This window comes from Anastrepha obliqua, chromosome 4, assembly GCF_027943255.1.
Source record: "Anastrepha obliqua isolate idAnaObli1 chromosome 4, idAnaObli1_1.0, whole genome shotgun sequence".
NCBI classification, from domain to species: domain Eukaryota; kingdom Metazoa; phylum Arthropoda; class Insecta; order Diptera; family Tephritidae; genus Anastrepha; species Anastrepha obliqua.
In genome coordinates this window covers 112,191,098-112,210,755 of record NC_072895.1, presented here as the reverse complement: position 1 = coordinate 112,210,755, position 19,658 = coordinate 112,191,098, and the positions used below count along the sequence as shown (strand labels likewise).

At 31.7% G+C, this 19,658-nt stretch overlaps 2 protein-coding genes across 5 annotated transcripts in view; one reads left to right on the top strand and one right to left on the bottom strand.

Moving 5' to 3' along the window:
* Positions 1 to 5,008: 5,008 nt before the first annotated feature.
* LOC129243808 (alpha-tocopherol transfer protein-like) overlaps positions 5,009 to 19,658 on the bottom strand; it is a 14,801-nt gene continuing 151 nt past the window's right edge. Inside the window, exons 2-7 of one of the 4 annotated variants that reach the window (XM_054881132.1) lie at positions 19,045 to 19,112; positions 7,295 to 7,752; positions 6,742 to 7,221; positions 6,286 to 6,658; positions 5,479 to 5,746; positions 5,009 to 5,403 (exon numbers count right to left, since the gene is read on the bottom strand). In XM_054881132.1, coding sequence (XP_054737107.1) covers positions 5,492 to 5,746; positions 6,286 to 6,658; positions 6,742 to 7,055 — 942 coding nt within the window. In that variant the 5' untranslated portion in view covers positions 7,056 to 7,221; positions 7,295 to 7,752; positions 19,045 to 19,112 and the 3' untranslated portion in view covers positions 5,009 to 5,403; positions 5,479 to 5,491. Of the gene's footprint in view, positions 5,404 to 5,478; positions 5,747 to 6,285; positions 6,659 to 6,741; positions 7,222 to 7,294; positions 7,753 to 18,647; positions 18,667 to 19,044; positions 19,113 to 19,658 lie in introns of those variants that run through there. The other 3 variants (XM_054881134.1, XM_054881130.1, XM_054881133.1) reach the window with 3 other exon arrangements.
* Positions 15,300 to 19,658, top strand: part of LOC129243800 (aldehyde dehydrogenase, mitochondrial) — a 24,171-nt gene continuing 19,812 nt past the window's right edge. Inside the window, exon 1 of the mRNA XM_054881120.1 lies at positions 15,300 to 15,625. Coding sequence (XP_054737095.1) covers positions 15,491 to 15,625 — 135 coding nt within the window. The 5' untranslated portion in view covers positions 15,300 to 15,490. The remainder of the gene's footprint in view (positions 15,626 to 19,658) is intronic.

Sequence of the window (19,658 nt, the reverse complement as noted above, 5' to 3'; positions counted from 1 at the left end):
AAAATGCCTTTGTATAAAAAAAAATTCACCTCAACTTGGTATAAAAATCTTGAAACATTTTTTTTTACCTATTTTGTTAGTTCAAATAGAAGAGAATTTAATACTGAAGGGAACAAGAAATGAAAAGTCGAGAAAAGAAGATAAAGTTTGTACTATAGCTGTCCGCTCACAGCGTAACTACCTAACGGTCGCCTACCTTTGGCTTTGTTTCTACGGAAATATTGAGAATTAGGCTCTGTAACTTTGTGTGAATATTCTGAAATATATTAGGAATCGCTTAAAATGAAAAAAAAAATTGATTTTTTTGACTTTATAAACCAGGCTCCCCCCTTAAAGAGAATAGCCAGAAATATAATACGTTAAATAAAACCCCTCCGAAAATTATATTTTTGAAACAGTAAGACAAAAAATTACTATATAATTTCACTTATTTAACATTTTTTCCTTAAAAGTTAGTTGGCAACGCCATAAAAAATATTAATGGAATCTTTCTTCTTCTTTTGATCCTAATTCGTGTGATAACCATATGCTAATAAATATTTACTTTATTTTATATTTAATTTCTATTTTTTTCATTAAAAAGTAGCTGATAAAAATATTTTTGTACTAAAGTACCTTAAACAACTGTCGGTTGACACGCATATTCTAATATTTAGTTAAGTTTCCCAATAAATTCTTCTTAGTCTATTGAAAGCTGTTTGATTTTGTAATTAATTTTTATCTTCCCATTAAAAAGTAGGTGGCAACGTTAATAAAAAATATTTTTGAATTACAGCTGCTTTAAATAACTTTCGCTCGTATTCTAATATTTAATGAAATTGTATAGTACATTTTTTCCATTTAATAGTAATTGGCAATGCCATTAAAAATTTTTGTCGGAATGAAAGTCTTCAAATTTTCGCAAAATTATTAAAGTTCCTAATCTACAAAAAAATGGTTGTTAGTTATATATAGGAATTCGCTGTTTTGTGTTTCCTTTATGTGCATTACTATAATTTTGCCTACAACTGTAATATACGCCTTTTTCTTGATAATGCTGCCGCTTTGCTTATTTTTCGCATTTAAACGTTTTTATGCCGTCATCAATTTTCACACTAATTTTTTTCACATGTTCGCATAGTGTTGTTTGTTTGCGAGTACATTTCTTAATCTGAAACTAAAATCAACATTATGTACCTATAAATGTAGCAAACAGCAATGACTCTTAAAGGTTATTATATATTATGTGTTATCTTTGTTTTAACAATTCACCTATTTGTCAATTTGGGAAAGCTCCTTACTCACAATTACATACATACATACATATGTGCTTGAAAAAATGGTACTGCCCAGCTGCGTTGAAAATTTTTAATTACTCTTAAAAAAAAAGAATCTGACTGCTGAAAATAACCTTTAAGGGCAGTTTTTTAACATTATTTTTAAATTTATCTGCTCTTCAATAATTACATATTTGTTTTCTCGTTTGCCTGTTGTTATGTTTGTGTCGTCTCCACACATGTCAACCGACAGTGCCCAAATTAACATTTCTCGCTGTAACAGCTCTAATAGAGAATGTTAGTTGAAATGGTTCATCAACATTCTCTACTAACATAACAAAAGAACATAACATAATTCATTACAGTTCTCTTTGCTGTAAACGACCATTAGAGGCTTGTTGTTTTTGTTGTTGCAGTATAAACATTCTCCATATACATTTATACGAGGAATGCTGCTTGAGTGAAGACAGTTCTTAGCCGGATTTAAATCCGGATCGTTGCGATTACGCAAAACAGACTGTCCTGTCAAAGGCCATTTGAAAACATCGGCTCTCGTCCGATCACCGAAATTAAGCAGCGTCGGGCACGGTTAGTACTTGGATGGGGGACCATAAGAGGCTCTCCCGACTTGGTTAAATTTAATTCGACTATATTTTGACAGTGGTATTTGAAGATTTCGTTGAAAATTTCTTTCTGCGAAAATTTTGAAAACATTTTGGTATGAAATAATTTAACATTGCCTTCATTTTAGAAAATGTTATGCTATAGGTACATATAATATTATATTGTGTAAGAGATATATACTTATCCATGTTGCCAATGGAATTATTGATGGGATTGCCACAGCTAAAGACAAAGTAATTATCAGGCCACCCGCACAACGCTAACATGGCTACAATGATAATGAAAAGTTAATGGGGCAGACTTTGTAGACTATTGTTTTATTAAAAACAAATCTGAAAACTGAAATTTTATGAGATAGTACGTATTGCCCGTTTCCTGATGGCATAATTCAAAAAATTAAAATATCGAGAAAACTTGTAATTTTATTTGAACTTTTCTACTACTTTTGAAGCAAAAATAGCCAATCGGTCGATACATGAATGCGTCATTGCTGAGAACGTCGAGATATCGATATTGATGTCGCTGTTGCTGTTGTTGTTCAGCAGCACTTTGCGCTATGGTAGGAATATTCTCAACAGAACGACCTGTTTAGGGCCGTTTTCTTTCCTCGACAGAACCAGTTTATTGGAATTTTTTCACCTGCCTTTGAATATTCGACTCATTCGAACGATTATTTCCACCAAGAAATAAACACAAATTTTGCAATTAGGTTTAATTAATTTATTTATTCAGTGGTGAAAATGTAAGCTCATTTGTGTGTATGCAGCTGATAACAAGACTGTTGCCAACGATATGGTTTTTGTTTTTATATGGCAGATAATACTAAAGGGTGTTGATGAAAAGCTGTAGGATTATGAGTTGAAATAAAAAAAAGCTAGAAAAATGATATTTTTTCGATTGGTACACAGTTTCATGAAATAATTGGTGGAAAATGATTTTGAGCATATGGTCGTCAAGGCTGGCTTATTTGCTTAGGCAAATTACTTTTCAAATGACCGAGGGGAAAACTCACTTAACTTGCTGCTTAGTTAGGATGAACATTTCCGGTCGTAATCATCGAACACTTCCTTTAATAAATCAACTTTTTCGAGGGCATAATGGCACCTAGCAGCGTTCTGCTGAAACCGAAGATCTTTCACGCCATGTTGCCGAACTTTTGGGGACCAAAAATCGTGGTGTATAGCTTCCTAATGTGCACCATTGGCGCCAAACAGCGCACTGAGTATCCAGTGGATTGAAGTCGCTCCAAAAAGAATAGTTTGCGTTTGCGAAAAGTATAAACTAGTAGCAATAAAGGCAACCCAGTTCTGGGAGAACCTTCAACAAAAGAAGGTTTTGCAAAGCACCGAGAGTTGAAGTTTGTAAGTAGTTTCCACAGTGGGTTTCTCTCTAACTTTCTTAGTCTGTCTACATAGGGGATTTTTGAGAAATGTAGGAAAAAAAATAAATGCTGAAGATCTTGCCCATTATAGAAGAATTATTACTCTCTGTTTCTCTATTTTCTTTTCATCTTACCGTAGTGATAGTAATATTTTGTAAGAACAAAACCATAACAAAAATTTAAAAATTGAGATAACAAAAAAAGTATAACTCTCTGTTTTCCAGCAAAGAACTTTTCACCTCGTCGTGGTGTTCATCAGACTTTCTTGATAGTTTTTTAGGAATAAAACCACAACAAAAATTCCTAAATTGAGATGATAAAAAGTTACAACTCACAGTGAAAAGATTCTTAAAGGTGTACTACCTAGTAGACCGTTATTCGGCTCTGAGCGAATTTGACAGCTAAAGCTAAATTTTGTGAAACACAAAACGAATGACGTAGAACCTAAAGTTCCCCTCAAAAAAATTGTTTTTCATCATACCGAACGAGCTTACGGTAATAAAAACGAGAGTATCATCCACAAATGAAGTCTTCATTTACTCGGACAGTCAAGCGGCAATAAAAGCGCTTAAATCTAAAACTCACTCGTCAAAAACAGTTTTAGAAAGTTTTAAACTTCTAAATGACGTATCAAAATACTACAAAGTGCACCTTATCTGGGTGCCAGGCCACAGGAATATAGCAGGAAACTGCATGGCGGATAAACTTGCTCGAACCGGTAAAACGCTCGATCTCAAACCGGATAAGGCGCTGATACCCATGCCCATAGCTACTTGTAAATTACTTACAGACAGGGAAACCATCACAAAGGTAAATACAAGTTGTCAAAACCTCTCAATATGCGAACTACGCAGACAGACATGGCCGAACTGGAACAGCGGTCGATCGAAGATTTTGTTAAGATTTAACGGAGAAGCTATAAGAAAAGTGATAGGTGTATTAACTGGTCAGTGTTTAATAGGCATCCACGCTAGAAGGTTAGGACTCCCGTACTTCGATTTCTATAGAAGCTGTTTTAATACAGAAGAAGAGGAAACAGTCAGACACCTTTTATGTGAGTGTGAAAGCTTAGCTATGAGAAGGCTGCGCACTCTTGATACAGCATTTCTAACCGATGTAGCGGACATAGCCCATCTAAAACTAACGAAGCGTTGCTCGTTTATTAAAGCTACCGGATGGTTTGAAAAGGAACCCATGGGGTGTAAAGATAAGCTCCAGTGGTATCACAATGGACCTGCGAAAGGTCTAAGTGTGTCTTTACGACAACCACCCAACCTACCTACCTACCCAACGAGCAAACCTGGTATCTATCATCCTTGGTTACAACTGTCCCAACAAGGAACTTTTCACCGCGCCGTGGTGAAGTTCATACGATTTTTTCTTGATCGAGTTTTTTAAGAATAAATCAACCACAACACAAATTCATAAATTAAGATGACAAAAAGTTACAACTCTCTGTTTTCCAGCAAGGAACCTTTCACCTCGGCGTGGTGAAGTTCATAAGACTTTTCTTGATAGAGTTTTTTACGAATATAATCACAAATAATTATAAATTATATAGACATATATATGTAAGTATAATAAGCTGCCGTAATAACGGAACAGACGGAGTACAGTTTTATGATGAAAAAATAAAAAAAAGTGGAATACCATGACACTTTGTGGATTTTCATACAGCCATTTCAATAATAGTTGAAAAAATATATAAAAATATATTTATCTACTCTCGTTTTTTTCTTGATAAATTTTTCATATTGTTATTTCTGTCTATAAACTACAAACTTTAAATCTGGGCAAGGGCAAAAGTGCACAAAATACCAGGTTCCACAAAAAATGTATTAGTTTATTCAGGAAAAGTTCAATCAAATTTTTTTTCTGCCGAAAGCTCTCCAGCACAAAATCAACGTCTCTCTTGCATACAACTGTGAATTTGCGCTCTCAATTCTTGGATGATGGATAATTTTTTCTCGTTAACGAACATCTGCTTGCAAAAACTAGGAAAACTTTTACAAATTTGCGTGGTATCGAACACAACTAATATTCAACTCAATTTATTTCAGACTCTCGAGATTCCACACGCGTAAATTGGTTTCTAAGTTAACTAAGTTTCAAAATGTGTCTCTGGCTGTGCGTGCTTGTCTCCTACAAACAGAAACAAAAAGGTTTACTTGCATTATTAAATTAATCACACTAAGAAGTATTATCTCCAATTCTAACCTCACATTCCACGTCAATCCACGTCCAGCTTTCTGAATGAACCTTCCTGTCCGAACAGTGCCTCGAAATTAGTTGCACCGCCTACGCGTAGCTTTTCATCCACACCATAATTTTCTTCATCCAACAAATATTCACGATACTCCAAAATTTTTTGCTCACTTCTTGCGATAATCTCCTCAATGCTGTAATTTTCACCACCATAGTCCTTTGGCAGGTACTTTATTGGCACGGCTTCGCACAGGGAATCAAATGTGGGGTGTACGTGAAACTGTGGAAGAGGGGTAAACATTGAATATATAATATTAATTAATAGTTTTCTATAAGTTGAGAATTTTTCTATTATTTTTTCCATTTTAGATGGAATTATTTTTAAACGTATTTCCCTTCAAAATATTTTAGGAAAAATAGAGATATGCGGGAGTATAAAATATTAAACACAAGTGCTTCAAGCCTGCGAGTTCGGTTTCAGCAGTGTGAACTGGACGAACGCTAAAAAAAAAATGCTGTTACCATTCATCGAGCAATCTTCGGAACCTCTCATTTCTATACTTGCCACACATAAAGACACTACGTTTTTGTAAACAGCTACAACAACACTCGACTACTGTTCCTTCAACAGTCGGTTGTACTAAATTGGAACTATTTGGATTCCCCGTACATGTAGGTTTCTACTGCTACAATAACAACAACAACACTAACACCATCACCACCAACAGCAACAACAACAACGCTAACACCAATATTACTATTATTACACATTTACTATTAAATATACTCTATATTTTCACATCTTCCACGCCAACTCACCCTTTCAATCATCTGGCTTGGCATCACTAATTTTAGCACGGCAAACAGCTTTTCAAAGACCGCACCCGTATTGAAAAAATGTGAATTTTTAATGCGTATCGGTAAACCCTCTTCGGCGTACAAACTGAATCGTTTCATGAGTGATGGACTCATTTGTAGAAAATGTGCCCAACCGAAGTCCTCAAAGTCGCCGATTTGCATAAAACCACCAACAATGGCATTATCATTGTTTATTATAAATATATCCTGTAATATGATGCTGGCGCGCAGTATATCTGTTATATTGAATGCATTTGGATCGTACTTGCCAGGGCGCATCAACACCATACATGGCCCATCGTCCATAAGCGGTAGTGGCAGATAGAGGGTGACACTAGAGGAGTGCATAAAGAATTTCACATAATTTACGTCTTTATAGTATATTTGTACCCGTATATAAATTTGTATTCGTCTTACCCCAAACGTATGATGGCGCGCAAACGTTGATCATCCACGAATGTGTGTTGATGCAATTCGGGCAGCGCTGTGCGCAAAGTGTAGTACTGATCGAGTTTTCGCTTCGCTTTCTCTAGACTGAACTTACAGCCACGCAAGAAGCTTACGAGAAATTGATCACTTGTGCGTGCCTTCAAGTGTGGCTGCTTTAGGAGCCACTCTCTGAGCGCAGCGATGTCCGCGTGTAGTCGTTCGGGCACCTCGTTCAATTCGGCGATTGCCTTCTGTTGCAATACCGGCGTTAGTGGGCGTATGTCTAGTGTGGGCGTGGACATGTTCGTATTTAGTCGGTTTCTTTTTCGCTGTGTATGCTGTACTACTCTAGGAATGGCGAAATACTGGTGGGTTTCAAAACTCTTTGAACTTTAATGCAATGCAGAGGAAACTTCCAGTGCCAGAGTTATAATGACTGCTCGTTTATGGCCGGTTTACTATTGAATGCTTTTCGATTAGATATTAAAAAATTACTTTTAGGTTTATATAATATGTCGCCATAAAAAATGTATGTACTTACGTTTGTATGTGTGGTGTTTTGTTTATTTATTTTTCACTCGAGCGATTATTTGCAATATCAAACACTTTATTAAACGTGACCGCATGCAGGTGTGCCAGTAGGAACAGTGTTACAAGGAATTATAAAAATATATATGTATGTGGTAGGCGATACATATTTACGTTTGCAGAATCTTGACAAGCTGAAAATAATTTCTTTCCATAAATTTGTAAAAACTCATTTCATATTTCTCATAAAAAATGTGGCCATTTATTTAAAAAGTGGCCGGAATTCATGAATGAAACAAGAAACTGTTTAATTATTCATTGATAATTTTCTGATTCTCTTCAAAATAATCCACATGGCAACCAATGCAAATATTCCCGAGCTTGTTCCAATCTTTAAAACACTTTTCAAAAGCCGAATTTGAAATCGAATTCACCTCCTTCCGCTAATTCTACTAGAGTGCCCCAGCTGTGCTGTATGAAATAAAAAAAAATAATAATAAATTTTTTTAAATAATTAATAATATTTTTACATAAGTAATTTTATATTTACGTAATTAACCCTAATCCCATGTCGATGGTTCGTTCGTGTCCGTCCATTAATCATGAATTTTTCATGAAACTACTGCACAGTGCATGTTTCATACTTTTTGTTTATGATAAAATATTATTTAAATAAAAAATTTTGAAAGAATATCTCCGGATATATTTAGTTAAGGCTTAAAATATATATTACCTTGTGATTTTTTTCTAATTTTCTGTTGGCGTTATATAGTAGAAATAAGCGCCGAACGCGAACGACCCATCGACATGGGATTAAGGTGCCAGATGGAACGACATGGGATTAGGGCTAATAATATTATTATCATTATTAATATGTAATTATTTCTAATCACAAAAATTTCAAAATGCAGAAATAAAAAACAAAAAAGTCCTTACAAGATTTTCTTTAGAGCACAAATATCTGGCAACCTTTGAGGAATATTTTAATAATTGTCTTAAATTGTTTTACTGGTCTCCAAATATTTAGTTGTTGTTGTTGTTGTAATGAAAAGTTAGAAGCATGCTGTTGATGTAACAGCTCTTAAGGGGTTCCGGTAGTCTAGAGCTCGAAAATTTAGAGTACTTTTAGGAATTTTTGTAGACAATAAAAAAATGAAAAATGTTCTTGAAAGTTTTTAGTTAAATAAAACTTATTTAACATACAAAATTGAAAACAAAAATTTTTAATTTTAATAATTTTAAAAATGGCGCTGAAGTTGACCCTCCCGAAAAATTGGACCTGGACTGTGTTAAACATTTATCTGAAACACAAAAACCAAAAAATTATTAGTCAGTATGACTGTAGCTATGGCCCGTACTAGAATAAAAAATTAAAAAGAAAAAAATTTGACAAAATGGCGTGATTTTGAATTTGACACTCTAAAGTTTGGTTTGTTTTCAGTTTTTTAATCAAAAAAATACGAAATAATTGAAATGATAATATGATTCTAGTACGGGCGATAGCCATTGATGTTCTAAACAACATATTAAAATTTCAGACTATTCAGTTGAATAGTTTTTTTTTTTGTGACAACACCAGGCCAAAAAAAGTCGTTTCGAGATAAATGAGTTCAAAGTTTGACGTACAGGAGCACGCGGATCGCTCTCTACCTCCTTAACGGGCTGTAGAAGCTATAATATTGGGAATTTCCGCATGAAAATTTCAAAGTATATTCTTAAGATACTATAAAGGGTTTTCCAATAAGAGTTATTATTCCCGTAAAAGATCAATGGTATCGTTACTTGTGAGGCACGTAGCGCCGTCTTGTTCAAAATAAACGTTGTTCAAACCCATACCATACAATTCCAGCCATAAAACATCGTTAATCATCTCTCGATAGCGCAATCCATTCACCGTAACTGTTGCTCCAGCTTCATTTTCGAAAAAGTAAGGTCCTCTGACTCTGCCGGAACATAAACTGCACCAAACAGTCACACGTTGAGGATGAAAAGCCTCTCTTTCAACAATAACTCTTGGATTTTCTGAGCCCCGGATCCGACAATTTTGCTTGTTGACGAAGCCACGAAATGGGCCTCATCCCTCAAGATGATTTTTCGATGAATTCCGGATCATTTTCACGAATTTCAACGACCCAATCAGCAATCAGCAAGGACACGACGTTGTTGATGATCGGCCGGCTTGAGTTCTTGTATTAATAGGAATTTATAAGCCTTAAGGTGTTATGCAGAATACGGTGTAATGATGTTTGTGGAATGCCCAATTCCAAAGAGCGACGAGGAATGGACAAATCTGGGTTTTCTTCAACACTTTCGGCTACAACAGCAATATTTTGGGCTGTTCTTGAGCGACGTCGACGGGTTTTATTCTTCACATCACTAACTTGTGCCAACAGCTCGAACTTTTTCACCAATTTCTGTATTGCGGTCCGACAAGGTGCCCGAATGACCCAAATATGTTCGAGTTTTACGAACCGTCTCTGCCAAATTTTCACCATTTTTATAGTGAATTTTAATAATTTCAATGCGTTGTTTAAGCGTGTATCGTTCCATTTTTATTAATGGTGTAGTTTCTACTTGTCAAATATCAAAAAATGACAGCTTCAAAAGCGACATCTACCGAAATAGCGGGCCATTCAAAATAGCACCTGTTATTGGAAAACCCTTTACTTTCGAAATATCAAAAAAAATCGAAATTTTGAAATTTCTATACCAGTGGGTGGGGCTGTGGTGCTGGCTGGTTACGGTTATGACGTTGTTTATCATTTATAAGTGCTGCCCATATGTTTGATCAGAACAGCTGATTGTTATGGTTACGGTTAGGGCTAAGGTACGACACCACTAATCGTAGCTTTAGTCAGGTATAAATCGGGATAGTTACGGTAACTTAGAACCATCTATCATGGCAACGATTTAGTTTTGGTATTTTCTTTTTTATTTGTAAACTCTAATCTGAATTTTAACAACAAAACAGCATATTGAATTATTGCTTCAATTTACATACATATTTGCCGATATTTCGACCTCAATTAGAAGTAATGTTCAGAAATTCTTCGTTATGTGGGCAAATTTTTAATTTTTCATACAAATTTTTTTAAATTTTTCATACAAATTTTTAATTTTTCGTACATATGTATACTATTATTAACGTGATGATTTTACGATCTTTTTTGTTTTTGATATAAATAAATATTTTTGTATTAATGAATTAGATATTTTTTAGATTTTTGATTATACCCTCCAGAAAGATATGCACAATTTTTTTTTGCAGTTTCCATATTTTTCTTTTTTTTCTCTTTCCTTGAAGTTTTTATCTCTTCTCTCTTCTATTTGTTAGCAGACCTGTTTGTTTTTGTCATAAACCTTGTTATGACCCTCTGAAGCCAGTATAAGTGGAACTTCGAAGGGGTTCCACTAGCCCAACAACAACGTTTTGTACATTGGAATATCACGACAAAAAGAGAGTAGAAAAGAAAAAGATGAACTATGTTGCACAGCCGACATGAAGTTGTAGCTAGAAGCAAATGGCGATATTGCGAATGGAACGGGTTTTCGTCGTTTCATTTTATGCTGACATCTGGATGGACACGGCGAAGGAAAAAAGGCAAATCAGCTGGTTTTCGATTCCACCTTTAATAGATTCGCCTTGTGTACAGCAACTAAATGAAATTTTTTCTATTCCTGTGTTTCGTCCATTGCTTTTTTTCTTAATTTCTTCCAAATGAAATCAGGAGCTGATCTTATGAATGAGTTTTGAATGCCATTGTTTTCCTGGTTTTTGCAAAAACTATCTTCCAATGCCAGTCAATGCGTCCTATTTTCCTATTGACCTTCTTCGACATCGTCGACAGATAAAACTTGACTATTTTCAGTTTCACTCAAATATTTATTGAATTGCGCCTTGCACTTTCTATTAATCAATTAATCTTAATCCATACCAAAGTGTAATCACAATGAAAAAATTCTATAATGTTGAGAACGTCTTTCTGACAGTTGCTAACAATTGTTGTTGCGTTTAAACGAGTGTTCCCCACATTAATTTAAGCTAACGCCGAGCTGTGCAGCTGAGCTGCTAGTGGATGATGCACTGTGAGTAATAAAATTGCTTACATACATACACTTTTGCTTGCATAATAAAGTTATGTTATGTTAAGTTTTTTTTAAATATAATTCTTTGCATAACAAAAACCTTATAAAACAAAATTGCAAACTTACACAAAATTCGCAAATCGCAAAAAATTGTCATTTTCAATTTTTTCATCTGAATTCTTGGAAATTTTTTAGTTATGTGGCTTTTCAATTTTAGCATAATAAAGTATAAGTTTGAAGTTGCTTAAAAATTCGCGTTGATTTTTTTTTTAATTTTTTTTTTGCACACGATGCTGAGCTTTTCTTCCATATGGACATGCACAAGTTAAGTTTAGAATGGCTCAAAATACAACCTTTTCTGTTGCAGGTGCATTTTCTTCTACGTAAAAAAATTTTGAGCATTCGTTGATTGGAAGAAAATACATACACCGCAAACAAACTAATAAGCACACATTTATATTAAAATTTAATGGATTTAAAAAATTACATCCCCGAAATTTCTATAAATTCTGGTTAAAAGTTTAAAAATTTGATGGTACAATGAGTTATATGTTTTTGGCATACTACAAGTGCTATATTCTTATAAAAAAAGAAGTGGATGAAATATAAATAAGTAAAATAAAAAATAAATAAAATGATCAAAACTTTGTCGCATTTGTATTCTATTCTTTTTTTCATTTATAAAAAAATACTATAAATAAAAAACATATAAATAAAAAAATTCTAAATAAAAACAATTCTAAATAAATAAAGAAATATAAATAAAAAAAGTTAATTAAAAAACAATTATAAATGAAAAAAAAAATTATTTTAAAAACCTATAAATGAAAAAACAATTATAAATAAAAAAAATTTAAATAAAAATAGTTCGAAATAAATAAAAAAATTATAAATAAAAAAAATAAGAAAAAACAATTATAAATAAAAAAAAGTTAATTTTAAAAAACTATAAATAAATAAATAAAAAAGTTATAATTAGGGGAAAATGGGGAGTTGTGAGACACAGGGAGTTGTGAGACATTGTTACCTTTCGGCATTATTCATTTGTTTACATTCGATTTTAAGTGTCAACAAGTGTTCTCGATGCGATCTCACTTTTCAGCTAGCATTGGTCATATTTACACGCATTCGACGCGTCTCTCCAGTTACTGTGTTTTGGAATGTCTCGGTAAGTTTTTTTCATCATTTGTTTTGCGATACATTCGATCAGTTGTTATAGCAAATTGCAAATGTCAATATATACAAATTATTAATTGTCCTATTAGCTTTGAATTTACACATTCACTTGGGCATGAACGTTCGATGTGTTTATGACTACGCGGTCATTTATAAAAAAAACGATTTGGGGAGTTGTAAGACAACAAATGTGGGGAGTTGTGAGACACCGTTTTTTTCGATGTTTTAACGCATCTTTCATAAGTACCTCGCAATATTCCTGCATTGTTTGTATATATATCATCTGCAAAGGTGCAATGCCGAAAAAGTTAAGCAGAAACAACTCCATTCATTGCAATGTATGCGATCGAGCTGTGCACCTAAAGTGTGCCAATTTACGAACTGGTTATTATACATGTTCTCACTGCGAATCATCAGATTGATGGCATTGCATTTTTTATATACTTTTTTATAACAATTGTCTTTTTTTTTTATTTTTCATCTTAATAAAGAACTGACAACTAAAATAAATAATTTTTATTGATTTAAGCCATGGTGTCTCACAACTCCCCACATTTTTGTATTTTGTATTATATTTTATATTATTATATACAATTTTAATTTTAAGGAAAATTGTAGTTTTGTTAAATAGGCCATACCAATAGCTTCCAGTATTCATTGATTAAAGATTCCATCGTTGACATATGCAGAAAATTAAGATTTTGAAGAATACGGGTCCAAAAACAAAACCCGTCTCACAACTCCCCATTCTCCCTTATATATTATGTTTATATATGTATATATATATTTATATATATATATTTATTTAATTTATATATATCTATTTATTTAATTTATATATATGTATTTATTTATGATTGATTTTTTTAGTTAACTAAATTAAATTAAATTTTTTAAATTAATAATTTCTTTTTTATTTATATATTTTTTTAAATTATGGTTTGTTTTAATTATAGTTTTTTTTAATTAAATTTGTTTTTAATTTTTATGTTGTTTTGATTTATAATAATTTTGTGCAATTTATATTTTTTATTTACATTTTTTTAAATTTACATTTTGTTTTACGTATAATTGGTTGGTTGGTTGGTTTAAGGGTGACCCCGCATCGGAGTGCCACATAGACCGCAAGTTGGGTCCTTTGTGTTGCCCTAGTATAATTGGTTTTTTATTATAGGTTTGTTTAATTCGTTCTTTTTTTACTTATTTTTAATTTATAATTTTTTTTAAATTTATAATTGTTTTATATATATATTTTTATTTATAGTTTTTTTTTAATTAATTAATCTTTATTATTTATAATTTCTTTTTTCTATATTTTTTAATTGTAATTGTTTTACATTATATTTTATTGTTTTTATTTTATTGCTTTTTTAATTAAGAATTTTTTTAAATTTATACTTTTTTAATGTTAATGTAATAACGTGTTTTTTAATTTATAATTTTTTTTTTTTATTTATAGTTTTTTTAAACTAATTTGCTTTTTATATTTACATTTTCTTTGTTTTTTATTTAGATTTTTTTTTAATTTAGATTGTTTTTTAATTAAAAAATTTTTTTTAATGTAGATTTTTTTTTTAATTTAGAATTTTTTTAAATTTATATATTTTTAAATCTATAATAGTTTTTTTATTTCTTCTTCTTCTTTTTTTCATTAACATTTTTTTTATTTAAATTATTATTAAAACTTAAATTATTACTTAAATTTAAATTTATGGTTTTTTCATTTATTTTTTTATTTATGTTTTTAATTGACACTTTTTTTAAGTTATATTTTTGTTTAATTTATATATTAATTTTTTTTGTTCTAATTTATTTTATTTATTTCCGTCTTTAATTGATGTTTTTTAAGTTATATTTTTTTAATTATTGTTCGTTCTTAATTTATAATTTTGGTTAATTTAAATATTTTTTTAATTATTGCTTAAATTTAAAGTTTTTTTTTTTTAATTTATAATTTTTTTTTAATTTATAATTGTTTTTATAATATTTTCTTTTTTTAATTTGTAACGTTTTTTTTTATTTGTTTTTATTTCTGTCCTGAATTGATATTTTTTTAAATGATTATTTTTTTTAAATATATCTCTTTTTTATTTATATCTAGTGTTATTTGTTGAAGTTATTATTATCTTATTTATTTTTATTATCTTCTTATTATCTTTTTAATTTATATATTTTTATTTATAGTTTTTTTATATGTATTTACAATTATTTTATTTATTTACTTATTTTTTGTTTTATTTATAATGTTTTTAATTTATGGTTGTTATTTATAGTTTTTGTTTTCATTTATTTTATAATTTATAAGTTTTTTATTTATGAACTTTCTTTTACTTTATAATTTCTTGTAATTTATTTTTCTTTTGGCAGCCGCATCGCACATAGAGACAACGATGCCACTTAGACCACGAAATGGGTCCGTTGTGAACTATTTTTCTTTTACAATTTCTTAAATTCTTTCTGCTTTTATGAATTTTTTTTCTTATCTATTGAATCTTCAAACTGTTTCCACTTTATATGAATAAGGCTTTTCAATTACAAAAGCACAGTTAAGTTCGTACACACAGCTTTCAGTAAAATTTTTAAATAGTAACGCTTAGCAGTTGTGTTCCCATTAAAAATGAAACTCCACTAAAACTGTACCCAGGCACGAACAAAACAGCTGACACCTTCAGCTATTCGTACGATTTCTGCCTATCATCGACCGCGGCCGAACGCGGCACAGCTCGCAATATACAAAAATATATGTATATGAGGCACTGGCACGGCCAACAGTTGCCATAAACACTTCAAAGTAAACGCTAGTTTGTTGCCTAGAAGAGTCAAGAAAAGAGAAGAAATCGAATAGTCAATTGACTACTGCAAATTAATTCTTTTTTGGTTTCTAAACTTAAGTGTTAATTTACAATATTTTTTTTCGGTGCAAAAAAGTGTCTAGTAGCTGAATAAAATGTTGCGTTTGTTGAGAAGTAACGCGCTGGTGTCTTCCGGCAAATCACTGATTGGGGCAATGAATGGTGGAGTTGCCAAATACTCAAGCCAGGTGCCAGATCCACATATTAATCCCGAGGTCCTTTACACTGGAGTAAGTAAAATTTACGTTTTTACTGTTTTTGAACGAACTTTGCATATTTACCTACATACACACACTATTTATATTTATGTATGTACATATGTTTGCGTGCATAATCTACATATTTGCGATCAATTGAACGATTGTGCTAATCTTATCCGCACAATTTCCTGCTTGAGCGCGTTTACGACTTCATGTGGAATTTCTTAAAATCTCTGCGTTGCTTGCGTTCACCCTATTGTTAATCGAAATCTGTTTTACAGCCGTAATCACGGCCTCAACTTCAGTACAGGAATTCAACTTAGATATTAGTTATCGCACGAGCGCATCTAGAAAATACATTTCCCCTTTATTTTCTTTACTTGTGTTATGTTTATTTTAGTCTCACCCAATGCGAACATATGACATAGGAGAATAAATAGTAGAAAGTAAATAGAATGTGCATTTGTATGTATCGGCCACCGGCAGCCGGTTGCGATTATTTTGTTGTTGTTAGTGGTTTTTGTATTAGTACAATATTTTGTGCTGTTCTACGTGCCGCCTTTAAATTTTGCTAGTCATATTCTCTTTTAATGCGTTTTAAAGTGTGTGTCGGTGTGTATATACCCCAATGTGTATTTATGTATTGCATATACATGTGTATGTATGTACTTACGTACCTACTTTGATCATAACTGTGCGACCCTGTAGGGAAATCTACGGTTTCGAACAGTAATAATAATAATAAAATTTATGTATAACTTTACTATTTATGTCACCGTTGCGTCGTGCTTCAGTACTTCAATCACTGCTTAGTGATGCTCTTTAGCTGTGGTTGCAGTGGCTAAACTGGCGAGAGCGACTCTAGCATATTCTGGCAATTCACGCAGAAATTATAGTGCAGGCAGCGATAAAACAAAAATGCCTTGCCTGGGCGTCACTTCTAGTAATTAATTGGGTACCTTTTTGTTTTATAAACTATTTAAGTAATATAACTAATAGTAATAATGCTATGTATTCATATGTGTACAGAGATATTTTTATGTCGAGTAATTCGGCAAGTTTTAATTGTCTCCTTGATAACGAATAACGAATTAAGATGAGTCATTATTCAAAGAAATAAACGTATTAAAAATGAACCGCAAGAAATTAAAGAAATAAATATGTATCAGTTTTTGTTTGTTTTTTAACAGCAAAAACAGATTTTTTGTGGAAATTCAAGTTCTGAGGGTGAAATGCATGAGTTTATTATTTGTTTTTTATTCTGGTATGGATTCGTTAAAAAAAAAAAAAAAATTCACTACTCAAATAGTTTTTTCTGTGAAAAATTGAATGCCTCAAATGGGCAGCTTTTGAAACTTCTACATTTGCGTACGAAACTATGCTCTTATCTCTTTCACAGTGAATTAAAATATTAATTGATTGATTTTATCGCCAAAATTAATTATTGAAGCGGGAAAATCAATACGAAGAGTAAAGCGCAAAAACACTAAAAAGATAGTATGAATATTAATATATATGGTATAATTTTTGGCGTATTTTTTTAGAAATACATTTAAAACATAATCTTAGTTGGCATCGGCCCAAAATAAACACACCCTCACTTTATTTTGTGGAATCATGATGACTGGCAAAAACAAAATATTTATCTCTTTACCTATTTACGTATTTTGTCAATCGCAACATATTGCATATGCATCTCTTAACACATTGAACACATGCCAAAAACGAAAACGGCTAGCAGAATTTTAAAATCGCGAACACAAAAATAAAATAAAAAGCTATACAAACTATTGACTTTATTATTATTCAAACATCGTATTTATACGTATTTAAACGAGTTTGGAGTTTTTTCCCACTCGAAGTTTCCCTTTAATAAATATAATAAATTTAAACTTTTTTTATTATTATATTAAGTTCTGAAACTGCAGAAACAGCGGTATAAAAAAATTGTATAGGAATTTTTTGATTAGATAATTTAAAAAAAAACGAGATAATGACAATTTTCGCACGCAATATTCATTTCGTAGTCTCTTCGCATGCTAATGAAAACGCCCTATAGCTTTTCTCAACAATTCGTTGTTCAGGTTTTCTCTATAGGGCATGCACACAGTATGCAGCTACATTGTATCACACACATACATAAAAAACTTTGATTTAAATAACTATGTGGGCTAGTGCTTCGCAGCTGTTATTTCAGGCAAACTGGTTTTTCATATTATTAATTCTGCAACGCGTGCGAAAATACTTTGTTTTTTGTTTATATGTATTCGTACATAGATGTATATACATACATATATGACATGCAAACGCGAAGATTTGCCCACACATATGTATATATGTGTATATATAATAATAATTCTTCTTTGCCGTCATCCACTCCAATGACTTGGAAATTTTTGTGCGCCAGTTGTATATACAAATGTATGTATGTATTTATATCTGCTAAAAACACTCAAATATAATACGTTCATATACTTCTTAAATGATAACTATTTGCGATTGAAATAAGCGATTTGCTATCTCACTGACACCGTGTTTCTTTAAAGAAATTAGTCAATTTGACTCAACAACAGCGATGGTCAACTCACGTGTTCATTCCAAATGAAATGAAATATTGCCGATCAATGGCATTGAGAAGGCGAGAACGCACTTATCGTTTGTTATATATACATACATATGTACATGTGTATGTATATGAATATATATGTGATTAGAACATAGTGTGGCATAGAATTTTATAATCTATGGAATTTTACTTGTTGCCTCTCAGTTTAGGTCAGAGCGATTAACACCCTGTTTCCCATGCCGCACTTATTCTGCAGAGACATTGGGCAGTGTAAGCATTTAGCATATGGAACTATGCTACTTTTCCAATTGCAAACGTCGTGCTTACTTGCCCCTGTATTTATTTCAACACGAAATGACTGGACATTTTTTGAGAAGCATAAAAAGTTAATTATCAATATTGAAATCTCTGTATACACATCATGCTTATCATGCTTATTTCTCTCAATGTTCCCAAAAACAACTGTTGATTCAATTTCACATGTACCTTGTCGTTCGGCACACCATTTCTCTCGCTGCTCCGCATTTTACCGAGACACTACCATGGGCTACAGTTCTCCAAACAAACGGATGATTTAACTAATTGTATGTTGTTAAATTTCATGACGCAAAACTCATTATAATTATAAATAGCAAAAGAAATTCCTGAATTGCAAAAAATACGCGCTTAAAATACATGCGTATATATTTATATACATACATACATATAAATTGAAAATCACTGTACAAAATGCATTGCCTCTAAATGCGGCAAATTTTTGCTAATAATTGTGAGCTACATATATAAGTAACATAAATAATAAAGAATTCGAACTGATAACCGAGGCTGAGCAAGCGCGTTTAGTCGACGCTTAGCTTCTAATTGTCATACGCCGGTGACTTACTAATTGATTGATGACTTTTAAAACAGTCGAGCCTAGACACAAACACTGAAATGAGGAGGCAAATTTTACTGCAAAGGAAAGAAATTAAAATTGAAATGAGTTTTGTTTTTAAAGAGATTAGAAAGCTTTCTTGAAGATAAGAAATGCAAATATACGAAGATGTATGCGAAATTCTTTCCACTGCTTTAGATTGAAGGTTAATTAGTGCTTATGCTTTTTCTCTCTCTCTTTTATGCATATAACTTATAACTGCCTCAATTCAAAATTTAACAGCTTGATTTAATTGTTGAAAGATTTAGAAACAAATGTCACTATGATTCGTTCTTCCATTTTTAAAACTTTATAGTTTTTTGACCAAACAAAAAAAATTAAATATATATTAAAAATAGCTTAGAGTGAAAAGTGATTAAGAGAAAAATAATAATATTTCAAAGTCATTTTGTTCAAGCACTTATTTTCAAGCATCTCCAGCACAAGATTTCGCTTATTCCAAGGCTAAACAAATCCAAATGAATCGATTTCCACAACAAAAGTTGTATTCTTTGTGACTTATCACATTTGCGTTGACTATTTTGGAATTGGCAAAATTGCTTAACACGGAAGGAAGCGATGCA